Source organism: Temnothorax longispinosus, chromosome 9 (genome assembly GCF_030848805.1).
Source record: "Temnothorax longispinosus isolate EJ_2023e chromosome 9, Tlon_JGU_v1, whole genome shotgun sequence".
NCBI lineage: Eukaryota > Metazoa > Arthropoda > Insecta > Hymenoptera > Formicidae > Temnothorax > Temnothorax longispinosus.
This window is the reverse complement of record NC_092366.1, coordinates 6,858,740-6,872,280: the sequence shown is the minus strand read 5'-3', so window position 1 is coordinate 6,872,280 and position 13,541 is coordinate 6,858,740. Positions and strand designations below refer to the sequence as shown.

The 13,541-nt window shown below is 47.1% G+C and overlaps 1 protein-coding gene across 1 annotated transcript; it reads right to left on the bottom strand.

Annotated features, from left to right (window-relative positions):
* Positions 1–757: 757 nt before the first annotated feature.
* LOC139819080 (UNC93-like protein) lies at positions 758–13,443 on the bottom strand. The gene is made up of 8 exons (XM_071788248.1): positions 10,928–13,443; positions 7,175–7,517; positions 6,390–6,814; positions 5,975–6,183; positions 5,291–5,682; positions 4,811–4,943; positions 4,365–4,502; positions 758–3,845 (listed from the first exon to the last, which is right to left on the bottom strand). The coding sequence occupies exons 2-8, from the start codon at positions 7,367–7,369 to the stop codon at positions 3,625–3,627; spliced, it is 1,713 nt and encodes a 570-aa protein (XP_071644349.1). The 5' UTR covers positions 7,370–7,517; positions 10,928–13,443; the 3' UTR covers positions 758–3,624.
* Positions 13,444–13,541: the final 98 nt, after the last annotated feature.

Sequence of the window (13,541 nt, the reverse complement as noted above, 5' to 3'; positions counted from 1 at the left end):
TTGATGTATATATACATATATGTATATATATATACAGACGTAATAGGTGTATGAGTTCTGTCACTCGCATTTATGTCACTCATTGGAAGTTAGAAGAGAGTGGAGCGTGAGACCGATGATGCGTCCCGAAGATATGAAGGTGTTTATCAGAAACCGATGAAGAAACGTCGCAAAACTTCCGAGTACTCTAATTCGAGTGCTCGGCGTTTTACTGCCAAAGCGTTCGAGTGACAACGAGATATTAATCCATTGCTATCCTTTTTAGTCGAATTTCCCAGTAGTTTTGCGTTCTAAGAGTTGTGGAGGTGATTTCACCGATCTTCTCTTCTACTTCTTATTCTCTAAAGATCGTTCTCTCTCTTTTTACGTGCAATTCTTTCTTTTTGTTCAATCGACGCTCGATAGTTGGCTGGTTTACAGTCCTAACGAGCTCTTAGAAATTCATATATCGTCAAGTCGACGTTCGTTAACGAGGAAGAGAAGATCGGCAAGATCTGCCATGAGTCTCGTGGCGATTAGCGCTTTTAGTGTATTAGTTTACGAAGTACAAAAACGAATGGACAACCAACGATCTCTATGATGAAAGTAATTCCAAGAATTAAATATAGGAGAGTGGAGGGAAGATAAAGAGAGAAATGCGTGCAATTTCGGAAGGGATTTCGAAGCGTGTTCGCTTTTTCTTGGGGACCTAGGCGGGCGGGTGATCTCGGGAATGGCGATTTTGCGCGTCGAAAGTGAATTAAAGCATCGATCGATATAAAATAAGATAATATTTATTATTTCATGAAATACAGATAATATATGCCTTTCCCCAATGCCACTGACGATATACATTCCTTGCTCCGCGCCTCGCTAGGACACCGAACGTTCTTCTCGCTTCCCGTTTTTCCCGCCCCCTTCAAACTCCCCCCTTTTTTCTCGCCCCGCGGACAATCCTTCCACGGCGAACCGGAAGTAAGCAAGTTTTATTGCTGAGTAAAAAGTATGGATTTGTCCGCAAGCGTTTTTGCGTCCTAGCGATTTTTTTTCCTCTCCTTTCACACCTCGGAACCACGCGTTCTTTCTGTCTCTTTTTATCCAGTCGTCGTCCTGCGATCCTTACTCTCGATCAAGCGTAATACGATTAACTCGAACATCGGAAAACATGTACGAGACGCATAAAAAACTTTATCGTAAAATGGGATAGGTTCGTACCGACGGAAGCAGGGGTCCCGGAAATAAACAGTGATGAAGTAATATATTTCAATCCTGATTCGCAAAAATATTGTTAATTTAAACAATTATATATCCTCGGCTTGAAATTATTGTTTACATAAATTTCGGATGATAAAAGTGCGACGTGAATCATGAGACGAAAAAAACTTGGAGAGACTTATAGATTATTTCTTTCACACTAGGGGATCTTGAAATTGTTCTCTTTTCACGGTGACGCAAAAAGTTATCCTCGTCAACGCACTTTCACTGCATATTCGCCGCGTTACTCCGTGATACGTTCGTCGTACAAACAATACGCTATACGTCCCCGTCGTGGGGAGGCAGATGAAAACCAGGCTCCGTTTCCGCCGGATGATGTATGTCAGTGATATGTTACTCCCCCCCCCCTTCCCCCAATCGTTCTAATTTAACATTCGACTCGCCTACACTTGTAACATTAAACGAGATAACACTTATTAATCTCCCTTAAACTTTACGATTACAATTTCGCATTACTTAGCTCCTAAGATCCGTAACAAAAACGTCAACTGACGGTCTGCGAACCGGGAGACGATTGCCGCTAACGCAATCCGGAAGGATGTCCTAAACGTCTAAATGCCTCGTAAACGGGCGATCGTATTTCCGCGACTCGCGCGAATGGCCGCACCACCCCCTTTCTCATCTACAGAATATTAGCGGAAGTCGCCTTTGTTAGTCTGATATTCGGGAGGATATCCCCCTCGTCGCCCGCGATTCTCATCGACAAAAATTATCGTCATAAAAAATCTTACTCGAGTTTACCGTGATGTTTTAAATTGTTAAAGGCGCTTACAGTTATCGCTAGACTCGGCCCTAGGCGTCGATTTGTCTTCAATCTTGACGCCGATCGCGGGCTCAGCTCCGACGCTCGCATAATTTCGAGGGTGATCAGTGTATACAAAAGGATAGGGAGTCGTTTCACTCAAAAAATCGATGAGCCCGTAAGACTCGCACACGAGCATCTACGATAGATAGGGAGGTTTGTGTACGTGTGGGTACGTGTATATATATATATATATATTAATTTATATCGGGAGTCCCACGCGGGACGACTATACCTTGTTGTAGCTTGGCTTGAAAGACATCAGGTACATCTCGACGTTTCGTTACGTCAAACGGTGATTCGCTCGAGTGATACAAAACGGTACGCTCGATATTAGAATACGATATATGTAGATATTACATACACGTGTGTACGTGTATGCGCGTGTCGTTTCCCCGCTATTCAGTCGTGTGCATCGATCGCACCGTAGCGAGAAAGCGTATTTGTGTACATATACATATGATATATATACATATATATGTACAATACACATGTAGTGTCTGTATACACAGCCGTTCCATCCAGCGTTGGAAGAGCGATCCTCGCATTAATCGCAGCTCGAACGCGCCTGGAGAGAGAGAGCTTTAAAGCGCCCATCGATCGTCCCCGTCCTCGCTCCAAATTCGCACGAGAGTGAGAGAGAGACGGAGAGACACGGAGCACAGAACTCTCTCCCGAGAGCCGAGTGCTAAATAGGACACTGCAATAACTCGCAATGCTCCGCGCTCACACGAGATACGCTGGATACTGCGTCGAGGTTGCACGCTGGATTACCCGCTCTCGCGACTAACTCGAATTCTTAGTCGCAAGTTCGAGAGAGGAGTCTCTCTCTCTCTTTCTCTTCTTCATCTTTTTCTTCTCGTGTGTCAAGGCTGTAAAAAGAGTACACGATTTCGTTCTTTGAGTTTTATAGAGATCCGCTTTTGAGACGGAGAGAGAAAGAGAGATGTAATCCGTTATCCTTGAGCGCATCGCATTGGAACGTTGCACTCGCAGCTACCATACACTCGGGGCATGGTAGCACACTCTCGTTTCGTCTATCGAATGACACGAGGACGCTTAGGGAGCAGCGCGTTCGCGAAGGGACGCCTTCCTCACGAGAGCGTGAAGATCGAGGAACGGTCCTTTGAACCGTCCGCGGTCTCGATGGCGCTCCTGCGACGCTCAGGAGGTTCCGCGATCAGCAGCACCGGGTTCTGCGGCGGAATAATATTTTCGTCATCGTCGGGCAGGCCGTAATCGGTGCGGCAGGCGAACGCAACGCTGTTCGCCCTGCGTCGCGGCTTGACCTTTAACGTCGCGCCGCTGGTCTGCGTCTGATGCTGATGTTGCTGATGATGCTGCTGCTGCTGCTGTTGCGGTTGCTGTTGCTGCTGCTGCTGCTGCTGCGATTCCTGCGTCGTCAGGCCGCTGCTCCTGCGGCTACCGCGTCTCGGTATCCCGGTCCACGATTTCGTCGTGGTGCCGGATGGAACGGCTCGTTCTCAGTCCCCCCGGTGTCTAATCTCAGTCGTCGTCGCCGTCTCGACGCTGGTGGACCCGCGCTCACTCGCGGTCGAGTCGCCTGGTCATAAGGGCGCCAACGTCTTGCCACGGCGGGCGATACGACTCTCCAGCCACAAGTACGGCACGACCGCGAGCACCAGGGTCACGGCGAGGCCCAACACGCGATAACGGGTGCACACCGCGCCGTGCAAGCTGAGCGCGAAGGTCAAGCCGAGCCAACGCCAGAAGAGCGATGTCGCCAGCGGCCCTTGCCACGCGTTTGGATACAGGCCTATCACCAGCGCTGAAAAAGTCAAAGATTGAAAAGTCTCTCCCTTGGTTCTCCCCTTCCCCCCCTCGCATTATCTTGAAATAATTGCCGTTTTTACGCAAGAAATGTCTTATTCCTTCGCTGCTCGTTCCATCGAGATACATTTTTAAGAGAACGATACATTTAAGATATGCTATTTTTGGTACACTGTCTCTCTTCACGCTTTTTCTTCTCGCGGATACAAAGACGATATCTCGCCTTTGTATCTTTTGTCCCGTTTTGCTTGTTTGTTGCTCTAGAGTCTAGCACGATTTCGCAATCGGTGTGTGCGCAATTGGCGAACGGCGGCGCCCGGGCGCCCGCGTTCTGACGAAACGCAGACGCGCGCCGACAAAGCGAAGATCGCTTCTGAAACTTTAGTTCGGTTTAATCGCAACGTTCGTAGTTTCCGCGAACCATCGACTGTGACTTGCACAAGCTGTCTTCGCTCAAAACCGCTTTATTGCCGCCTGATATGTCCGCGTGCCACAGAAATTAAACAGATATACGTACTGTATATTAGAGTTTCCCAGATGGAGTTACAAACTCCCCAGGCGGCTGATATGACGTGGAAGAGAGCCGGATCGTCTCCCGTCGGTCTCCAGGTTACCAGAACGAGCAGAAGACAGGCGTGGAAAGCGAAACCCACGACTAGAATGGAGAACGGAGTCTGTTCTATCTCTGATTCGCGATTGACACATTCGAATTAACATAGTCGGACCAGAATTATCTTCATGTTATGTCTACATTTAATTGTGTAAATTGACTTAATTTTTATTTTTTTATTTCTTCCTGTATGAAATTATTACACTTGTCTGACTCATCTATCCGTCTGACATCTTGATTTGTCTTTGATTCTGCATTCTAAAGTATTATTCGTTATTTCATATATCTGTATATGCTTATTTGGGTCCGACTGTGTGCTGGTTATTGAATTTGATGCGTTCGGAATCACTTACCCACGACAAAGTACCTTTTAATGTGCCTGAGCAACATCGAGAGCGTCGCGGCGGCCAGAGCTTGTAATAAAGCCAAGCTCAGAAAGCTTAAGGTCACCGTACCGACGCCGCCTAAAGCGCACACCACGTATGCCTGCACAAAACATGATCTTTATAGCCATTTGATTCTAAGAAAATACGCAGCGCAATTATTCGTCGGTCCGATATGAGAAAATTTTAAGTCAGTCGTCACGTGTTTATGAAATATTTTTTCAAACGATATATCGGCGAAATTATGCAACATTTTGTTGATGTCTCGAAGAAAGAAAATAAAGAGTATCTTTTGACCTCCGAATATAAAATATAAAATTACTTCATAATTGATAATGTCCTTGAATTAGGATTAAATTAAATCTCGAGACGATCAATTATGATATTTATCTCATAAACTATTATTAAATAAAATAAATGCGAATTTTTTAATCGATTTGTCTCATTTACCTCCATAAAATCAGCGTAAATGAAGCCCTGTTCCAAACCGATGAAGAGCGTGAGCGGCGCCGCGAGCTGAAGCTTCGGGTCTTGAAACGCACATTTCACGGATTTGAGGATGTCCTTTACGCTGGCGCGGTCGTGGTTGGCCTGAGGTTCCTGCACCCTGGAGTCGAGAAACGCGCAGGATATGCCTAGACCGAGCACCGCCAGGCCGAGCCAAATGCTGACGAGGACCCTCGACGTGCCCGGCGTGATCGTCGGCACGTAGAGCGATTCGTTGTAAAAGTACATGTCCTCCGAACAGTATTCGGCTCCGCAAACGTCGCTGTTCATTACACTAGAGTCACTAGACGGTGTCAGGTCCGTTAGCCTGACGAGGATCGCGGCGATGAGGCAACCTGGGACCATAGAGAAACGATTAAAGAACTGAATATATATGTATTAAAAATAAGACATAATTACGTAAAAGTAATTAAGTATATCAGTATGTGCATTAATTATTACATGTATAAATATAGGAAGAATTAGAAATCAAATATTTGAGTACACACACAAGTAGTCGAGTTACAATATACACTAATCAAGTAGAGATACTCGAAATAGAAATCATTACGGAGATAACTTTGAATTTTTGAAAATTATATACAATGTCACAAATAAGATAAAAAAAAAATAATGGCTGCAATGTACCGATTGCGAGACCGATATCCTCGGCCAGCTTGATTCCCCGGTTGAGCCTTCTCAGCAGGCATTCGCGCCGCGTCTCGTCGGGGTCCTCTGGACCGTCGACGCAGACCAACGCCAGGCTGGTCGCGGACACGTTGATATGCGATGTCCTCGCCAGGAAACTCGGACTGGCGCAACAACCTAACATCACGTAGCTGGGCACGAGTATGTACCTGGCGATGCGGAAGAAAAAACGCCGCGTGTATAGGTATATGTATTTTTTAAGATATTCGCTATCGTCCGTTAGCACCCGAAGCTTGTGCTTTCGATTCGTTTCATCTCTCTCATCAAACTGGGGTATCGACCAGATGATCAGTGCGACGAATGCGATCGTTCATAAATTAAAAACTCAGAATTCGAAACGTAGCGGCTATCGTACCATTTGGGATACAGATGCACGCCGACGAAGATAGCAGTGACCACGTGGCTCGCGGTGATCGCGAGATTCGTGCCGAGCCGTTGCACGACGATGGGCGCGAAGCAGCTGGTGGCGGCTGCCATCATATAGAGATAGGCGAGGAGGACCGGGCCCATACGGGGCTCGAACGCGCCCAAACCCGCCTGCAGCGGAAAAATAGGCAGGGTGGCGGCCGAGCAGCTCGCGTGGCCGAGCAGAAGGGCCGCGATGTGACGCAGCACGACCCGGCGTGGCGGCCTGGGTCCAGACGGGGCCGCGCGGACCGCCGCGATCAGCCGGCGCACCGACGACGCGCCCGCCGACGAGTTCATGGAGTCGCGACGCCTCCACGACAGCGCCGAGGTGCGCGTCGACCGGCAAGAGATCGGCGAATACGCCGCCATGTGCTGCAAAAGTGAAATAATTGAATAAAAAGATGAGTAATATATGCGTGCGCGACTTTTTTCCTCGGCGTGTTCTCCAAGTCTAGACTCTTCGGGTCTAATTGTAAGTTTAAATCTAGCTCTAGAATTTAAACCTCCCCCCCCCCAGGATCTAAATCTCGATAAATAATGTCAAATCAAACTCTTTAAATCAAAGTCCAGGTTTGATCTTCGATAGGAATCGACTTATTAGGAAATAAACGCTGGATTTTCAAGTAATTTCAGCTAATGTATCGAATATTCATAAAAATTACGATTTCATAAAGATATCGGTCGATTTAAGCTAGATCTTTCGAAATCTCAACAGCCGATGTGCTGTCGCACCTCCAACATGGCATCGTTGTCGCTCAGGATAGAATGATGATGCCCGCTACTTCTCGCGCGTTTATGCGTGTGCGCCAGCGGCGGTGGTTGCGCCGGCAATCGTTTCGGGCCGAGACCGCCGATCGGGGCCGGTTTGTACACCGGACTCCCCAGCTTGTCCTTGGACAGCTCGTGAAGATTCGGCAAGGAACCCATCGTTGTCAACCCGCCGCCGTTCTGTCGCTTCGCGATTACTCGTGTGATGCCCCTCCTCACGCCTCGCGATCAGGCCCCTCGCTCGATCTCATTACGATCGAGTAGCCACCGTCGCGATTGACGTTTTCTTCATCCGCGAGTTGGTCACCTAAAACGGAAAGAAACGAACTTTTCGTACCAAACGCAACAATGCTGATCTACTTTCATATGGATCAGATGTTTTTATACGTTGTTCAAGATTCAAACGTAGTATAGGAGCTAAAGAGTTTCGTGATGAGATTTTCTGCCAACTTGGCGTATGCTGAGATCAACTTTGTTTACTCTGAAAGAGTAATTCGATACACGCGAAACTGGATACATTTTGAGATACACAATCTGAAACCATTAAAATGACAATTATCCATTCTCGTAGCGATGTCTCCTTCGAACGTCAGATAAGGAGTCGCTTAACGTCAAATAAGGAAGTTAGCCATACGAGATTCCCGCACGCCTTGCATAATTCAATCGAATGATACTCGTTACTCGCGCTAATTACGAGACGGAGGAAAAAAAGAAAGGAAAAAAATACAAAAAAAAAACGGAGGAATAAAAATCGTAGCGGTCACCCGCGCAGCCTTGAACGAGAACTTGCTGAGCGAGCTAGCTAGATCGGCGTAAACGCTGTAAATAAATGAGACGTGCGGGCGCGGCCTTTGTCGAACGGTTCCGTCCAATCGCGGTGATCGACGATCGGCGAGCGGCGATCGGCGATCGACAGTTAAAACCGGAAATTCAGACGAATGTAAATTTCCGCGCCAAACGGGTCCGCGATCGCGTCATTCGCGTTTTTTAATTAGCTTCGACGGAAAAGGGAGGCTGACGGGGAGAGAGAAGGGAAGAGAGAAAAAAAGAGGAACAGAATACGAGAACGTGATCGCCACGCTCGCCGCAAATGCGCCGATTGTTATCTACTTACGCAACGCGAGCCTGTAACACATGCAAGTACCTGCTTTACGTACGGAGCGCACACCTCCCCTTGGCACCACGCGCGGTCCACGTTATCGGACGATCGGTGACTAGAAACGATCGGATTTACTTCTCGCCTCTGTTCGTGTTTTAATTTGTATCTGTCAGATCTCCGGATTTGTCTCGCGTTTGGCTGATATAATGACCAAGTCATTATATATGACCATATAATGACTGAAAAAATTTAGATGAAAATTTAGATAAAAAATCAAAACAATTTTCCAGCTACTGCACATAAAGAAACGGAATTTAATAACTACGAATTAGAGTAGCTTCGAAGCGAAGCAATTAGCCTCGCCTGTTCTCCGTTTTATTTCCGTGTTAAATGTCACGAGGCGATTCGATTCCCGAGTCCGTTTAAAAATTCTTCGACTCGCGATGTGGCATTCTGTTAAATTCGTAGTGTCAAATTGAGTCATTTTTAACCCTTCCTATAAGTCGCCACTGCTCCTACTCAACTCAATATGTCGTTAATTTAATTGAAACAATGTTAGCTTGACTAAACTAAAAATGACTCTCTTAAGGTAGCCAAATGCCTCGTCATCTGATTAGTGACGCGCATGAATGGATTAACGAGATTCCCACTGTATCCCTATCTACTATCTAGCGAAATCACTCCCAAGGGAACGGACTTGGAAAAATTAGCGGGGAAAGAAGACCCTGTTGAGCTTGACTCTAGTCTGGCACAGTGAAATTAAAATAATACTGTTTTGTATTAAAATAGTAAATTTCGACACACATAGTAGATGATCACAAATAACAAAATGTTATTTAACTCAACGTATTGGTTTAAATTTCATCTTTTATTAATATTTAACAGTTCAGAACAGAACTTTGTTCCGCGTGAACTGTACACGTGAGAATTGTACCCACAAGTGCTTCTTTCGGAGGGCAAAGCGTTTGAATGAACAGAAAAAGGAAGTGTTAAATCAAGACTTGTACATATACTCGTATATATGCAAGAATCTATAATCTTGAAATGAGATCTACGCATGTATTGTGTTAGTTAAACGAAGAAAACTTGTTTGAATGAAATCATTATATGAAAAAAAGTAGAAATTCTTATAAGAAGATTATAGATTTTTGCGCATATTCGAGTACATAAGTCTTGATTTGACACTTCTTTTTGTTCTTTGTGGGCATTTGTCGAGGGTGAGATCGTCGAGGAATTTTCGGTTACTGACAGGAAGTTTCGGAGAGTAATCTAAGGTAGGTTTGAAAGTGATTTGGCTGACTCGGCGATTCGAACGATTCACATCCGACTCTTCGCCCGTTTCTCGATCATGGATCTTACTCACGTTCAATCTTGTCGGTCTTCCGTTATTTCGACGCGCGAGCCGCACGCGATGGAAGTCCGACGTGTGGAAATCTACCGAAAAAAAAATCCGCAGCTATTATAGGTGGGTGTAGCCGGTAGACCGAAGGTGAACTAGTTTTCGCACGTAAAACTGTACTCCCAGCGACATACGACTCACGTTTTCGCAGAGTCCGCGGAAAATCTAAAGGAAATCCAGGAGAGGAAGGAAAAAAGAAAATGTGGTGTAAATTAGCAAACTGGTCTCTCCGTTATAAAAAGAAACTAATAAAATGATTATTATTTAAACTTGAAAAATACGAAAAAGATGACCGAGATCGATGACGAAGACGAGGAGAATCGCGCGAGTTCCTCCCGGGAGAAAGGGGGCCCTGATAGATCGCAGTTCCGGCTGTTCCCGCCACCGGGTGCCCTGAAAATCCGACGGCCGTGCAGCGTAGCTGCATTCTGCGCGCGGTATTCGCTACGTGGATGCTGAATGTATCTCGCGGCGTTGCAACGACGTGCGTCACAGGGGAAAATGCGGCCGATGCGACACGGTGCTGAATCGATATTTCGTTTTTCAGCACTGTCCGCGCTCCTGACCTTGGTTATTATTCTCGCGTCGGCCCACGTAACGTTAAAGCTGCCGATAATTACGTGGGTTTGCGTCGCCGGGCTCGGGTAAGAGGCACACGACGATTGAGAATGATAAAAAATGCTGCAAACTTATTACCCGACGAAGGCCCAGGGAGATTCGACAGCCAATGGGAGAATTGAACGGTAAAATTTCATTTCCGAACTAAATTGTTGTCGATTAAATTTTTTCCCCGTAGGAAATAACTCGAGGTTTATGATCGGATCGAGAGATGACTCTGAAAAATACTGATATAATTTTACGTTCCTCCGTATTTCGTTGTCTTTCAACCGGAAATTGATGATTTCATCACGGAGTGACCTGATCGAAGAGAATAGAGTCGTGCGCAAAGCGGGCTTTATTTTTCACGCTACGTTACGCACGACGGTAATAACTGTCGGTGAGCGAAGCCGAAGACAACGGAGCGAGGAGCGACACAGCGGTTTATTGTAACACACGTACGGCCGAGTACCGTATACCGAGTATATTTAGACGGAGAACATTTCAGACGGAGAAGCGGTTTTGAATCTTCTTCGAGGAATCGAAGGGACGTATAGGCAGTAACCAGTAACGATATGGGAGAAGATCGCGAGCTTGATGCGAGGGAAGGAACGGAGCTTACGTTTTCGCGTTGCCCGGTCGGACAATCGCCATGGTCCCCCGCCGACTAGGAGCTGCCGAAACTCAGCCAGTTGTTCCGCAGTGGGTCGTCACGGGGCATGATCCCCCCTCGTGAAACCGAAATTGTCGCTCTCATCCCGTGCGGCAGCGACAAGCCTCCTCATCGGCGTTCGAGACCCAAACGACGCAAAATCGCTTTACGTTAAATCCGCGGCACTCGCGGCACTCGCGAGATCTGAGCGTCGCGTCGGGGACTCCTCGTCGCAGCTATTCGCATCCCGAAGTTCGACGTTTAGAGATCACTCTTTGGGATTTGATGAGAGCGAAGCTTTGACGCATTCGATGTAAAGATGACGGTCGCTCGCGAACAAATCTGCACGAATCTGGCGCACCTGCGAAACTGGGGGGCGACGTAACGACGAAATCGAGACGAGGGTTGACGCGTCGCGAGCCGATCGTCATGAATTACGCACGAGTACCACTGTCATACGGTCACTCTGGGGGTGTATTGTTATTAACACGCGAAACATCGACACGAATCGCATTAAATGCGAAATACCCGAAGGACGCGTCCGAACACTCTGTCATACGTGCGCGCGAGATTTCCGTTCCAACGGATTTAACTCTGATATGCTCCTCTTTGTATCCACGAGACGAGAGATGTCAGAATCCACGCAGAAATGTCAGAATCCCGGTATCCCCTCGGGAGATGTAAACACGGGATGAGTCTGCGGAATTCTGATCTCTTCTGACGTAACAAACGAGTCCTCTCGCTTTCGTTTTCGAAGACGCTCTCGAAAGACGTATACAGACGTATACGCGAGCGGGCCGCGAACGCGAGATCGCGATCGACGGCAACCCGGGATACCGATCCGCGACAGGATCCAGATCCTGGGCCGACGAAGGGACGACTCGGAGCGGAGCGGCTCGCCTCTCGGTGTCCGCAATTCGGTGTCGCTCGGTTCTGCTCGAGCCAGCTCGGCTCGGCCTCCTCTTCTGATGGTCGATAACAGCGAGAGTGCGTACTGAGGGCGCGCTCCTTTAATTCTCACCGAATCTCTCCCGAGTGTGATTTCCCTCCGAATCTTACTCCAGCACGCGAAGAATCCCGAATCGCGAATCTTAATTGGTTAATTAACCAACGGGGCCGTTAATTAATCCGATCGTCGGCAAAACCAGTCGCACGATCTGCCAGATTTTGTCTCCCACGACGTAAAAAGCTATCAGTGCACGCCCTTATTTTTGCAAAGTTATAGTTACGCCCGCCGAAAGTTGCAACGCGCGAAAGGAGATAACAAACGCGAACGCTCGTTCAAATTACCGAGAAATAAATGAACGCAGGTGCGTTTAAAGACAATTTGCGCGATAAGCGTTCCGTTTCTGAAACAAAGCGCGTCGGAAGCGAGTTCGGATTAATTGGCTTCGAAATTCCATGTCGCTCGTTAAAAATCAGGTCGGGGTCACTCGTGGACGATATTAAATCCCGTAATCAGTATCTACAAGCCACTAATTACCCGCCGTTATGGGGACGAAGGTTTCCGCTCGCGAATCTAACGGCCTTCCACGGATATGCACGCGCCGCGGGCGTGCAGTTGCATCTTCCGATTCTGTCGCGAGTGCAGTCGTCGACGGTAACGTCGATTGTCGCACCTGTCACGCGTAGCTGTCACGTTTTACAACGGGGGAGAATCGAGCGCGAAGTTGAAGACGATTCGCGATATCGGCAGGTCGTAAAATTAATTTAATCGGTAAGGGAGAAAGAGAAGAAGAGAACGCACGTTGGTTAAACTATATAGCAAAAGAATAAAAAGAATCAAATAAGTCTCGTAATATTAGTTTTTCTAAAAAGCTCTAACATTTTTCTCCTATTTTTTCTACTCGATCGGATCGACAGTCGTTCAATCACTGTCGCGAGCAAACCTTCTGAACGTTTCAATGCTATACCCCTAAGCTTCCGCTACATTTGACTCGGCAAAAAAATCTCTAGTTATATCCGGTTGGATGGATATCTTTCGACGTTGTCGGTTAATAATTAAAAAATTCGGCAGGAAATCGCAAATCTATTGTGTAGTGCGCACATTAGTGACATTATTAATCCGTTCGCATATTAATATTCATATTTATTCATAATAACATAGGAGACTGCGATCAATAAAATAAAATGTTCGAGATTTACGGCAAACGTGATTTTTTCCTGATAAAACAAAGTCGCTTAGATCAAACTTGTGGACAAAGACACGCCGAGCTCTCGAAAGAGAGCGACGCGATGAATAAGCACGGTATCCCACTTGCAATTAGCCTCCCCCGAAGATCACGTTCTCCGATTAGCGATCGCGATCGCGACTCGCGACAATAGGACGTGAGCGTCCTGCTCCCGCCTCTCAAGGCGAAACGACGAATCGCCTTTGTCATTACACAGCGTTTAACAGCCATGACACACGAGACAGGCACGGGGAAGTGTGTCAATGTTACGACGATCGCATGCCAGGTATCTATGTATTTAGGTACGTGTATGCCGGCTCTTCGTGCCGCGGGGTTAATCACCTCGTACCGCTCATTGTGTTCTCAGCGATCGACGTAGACCGGGTCTTCCCAGGCTGTAAGAGCGATCAGCG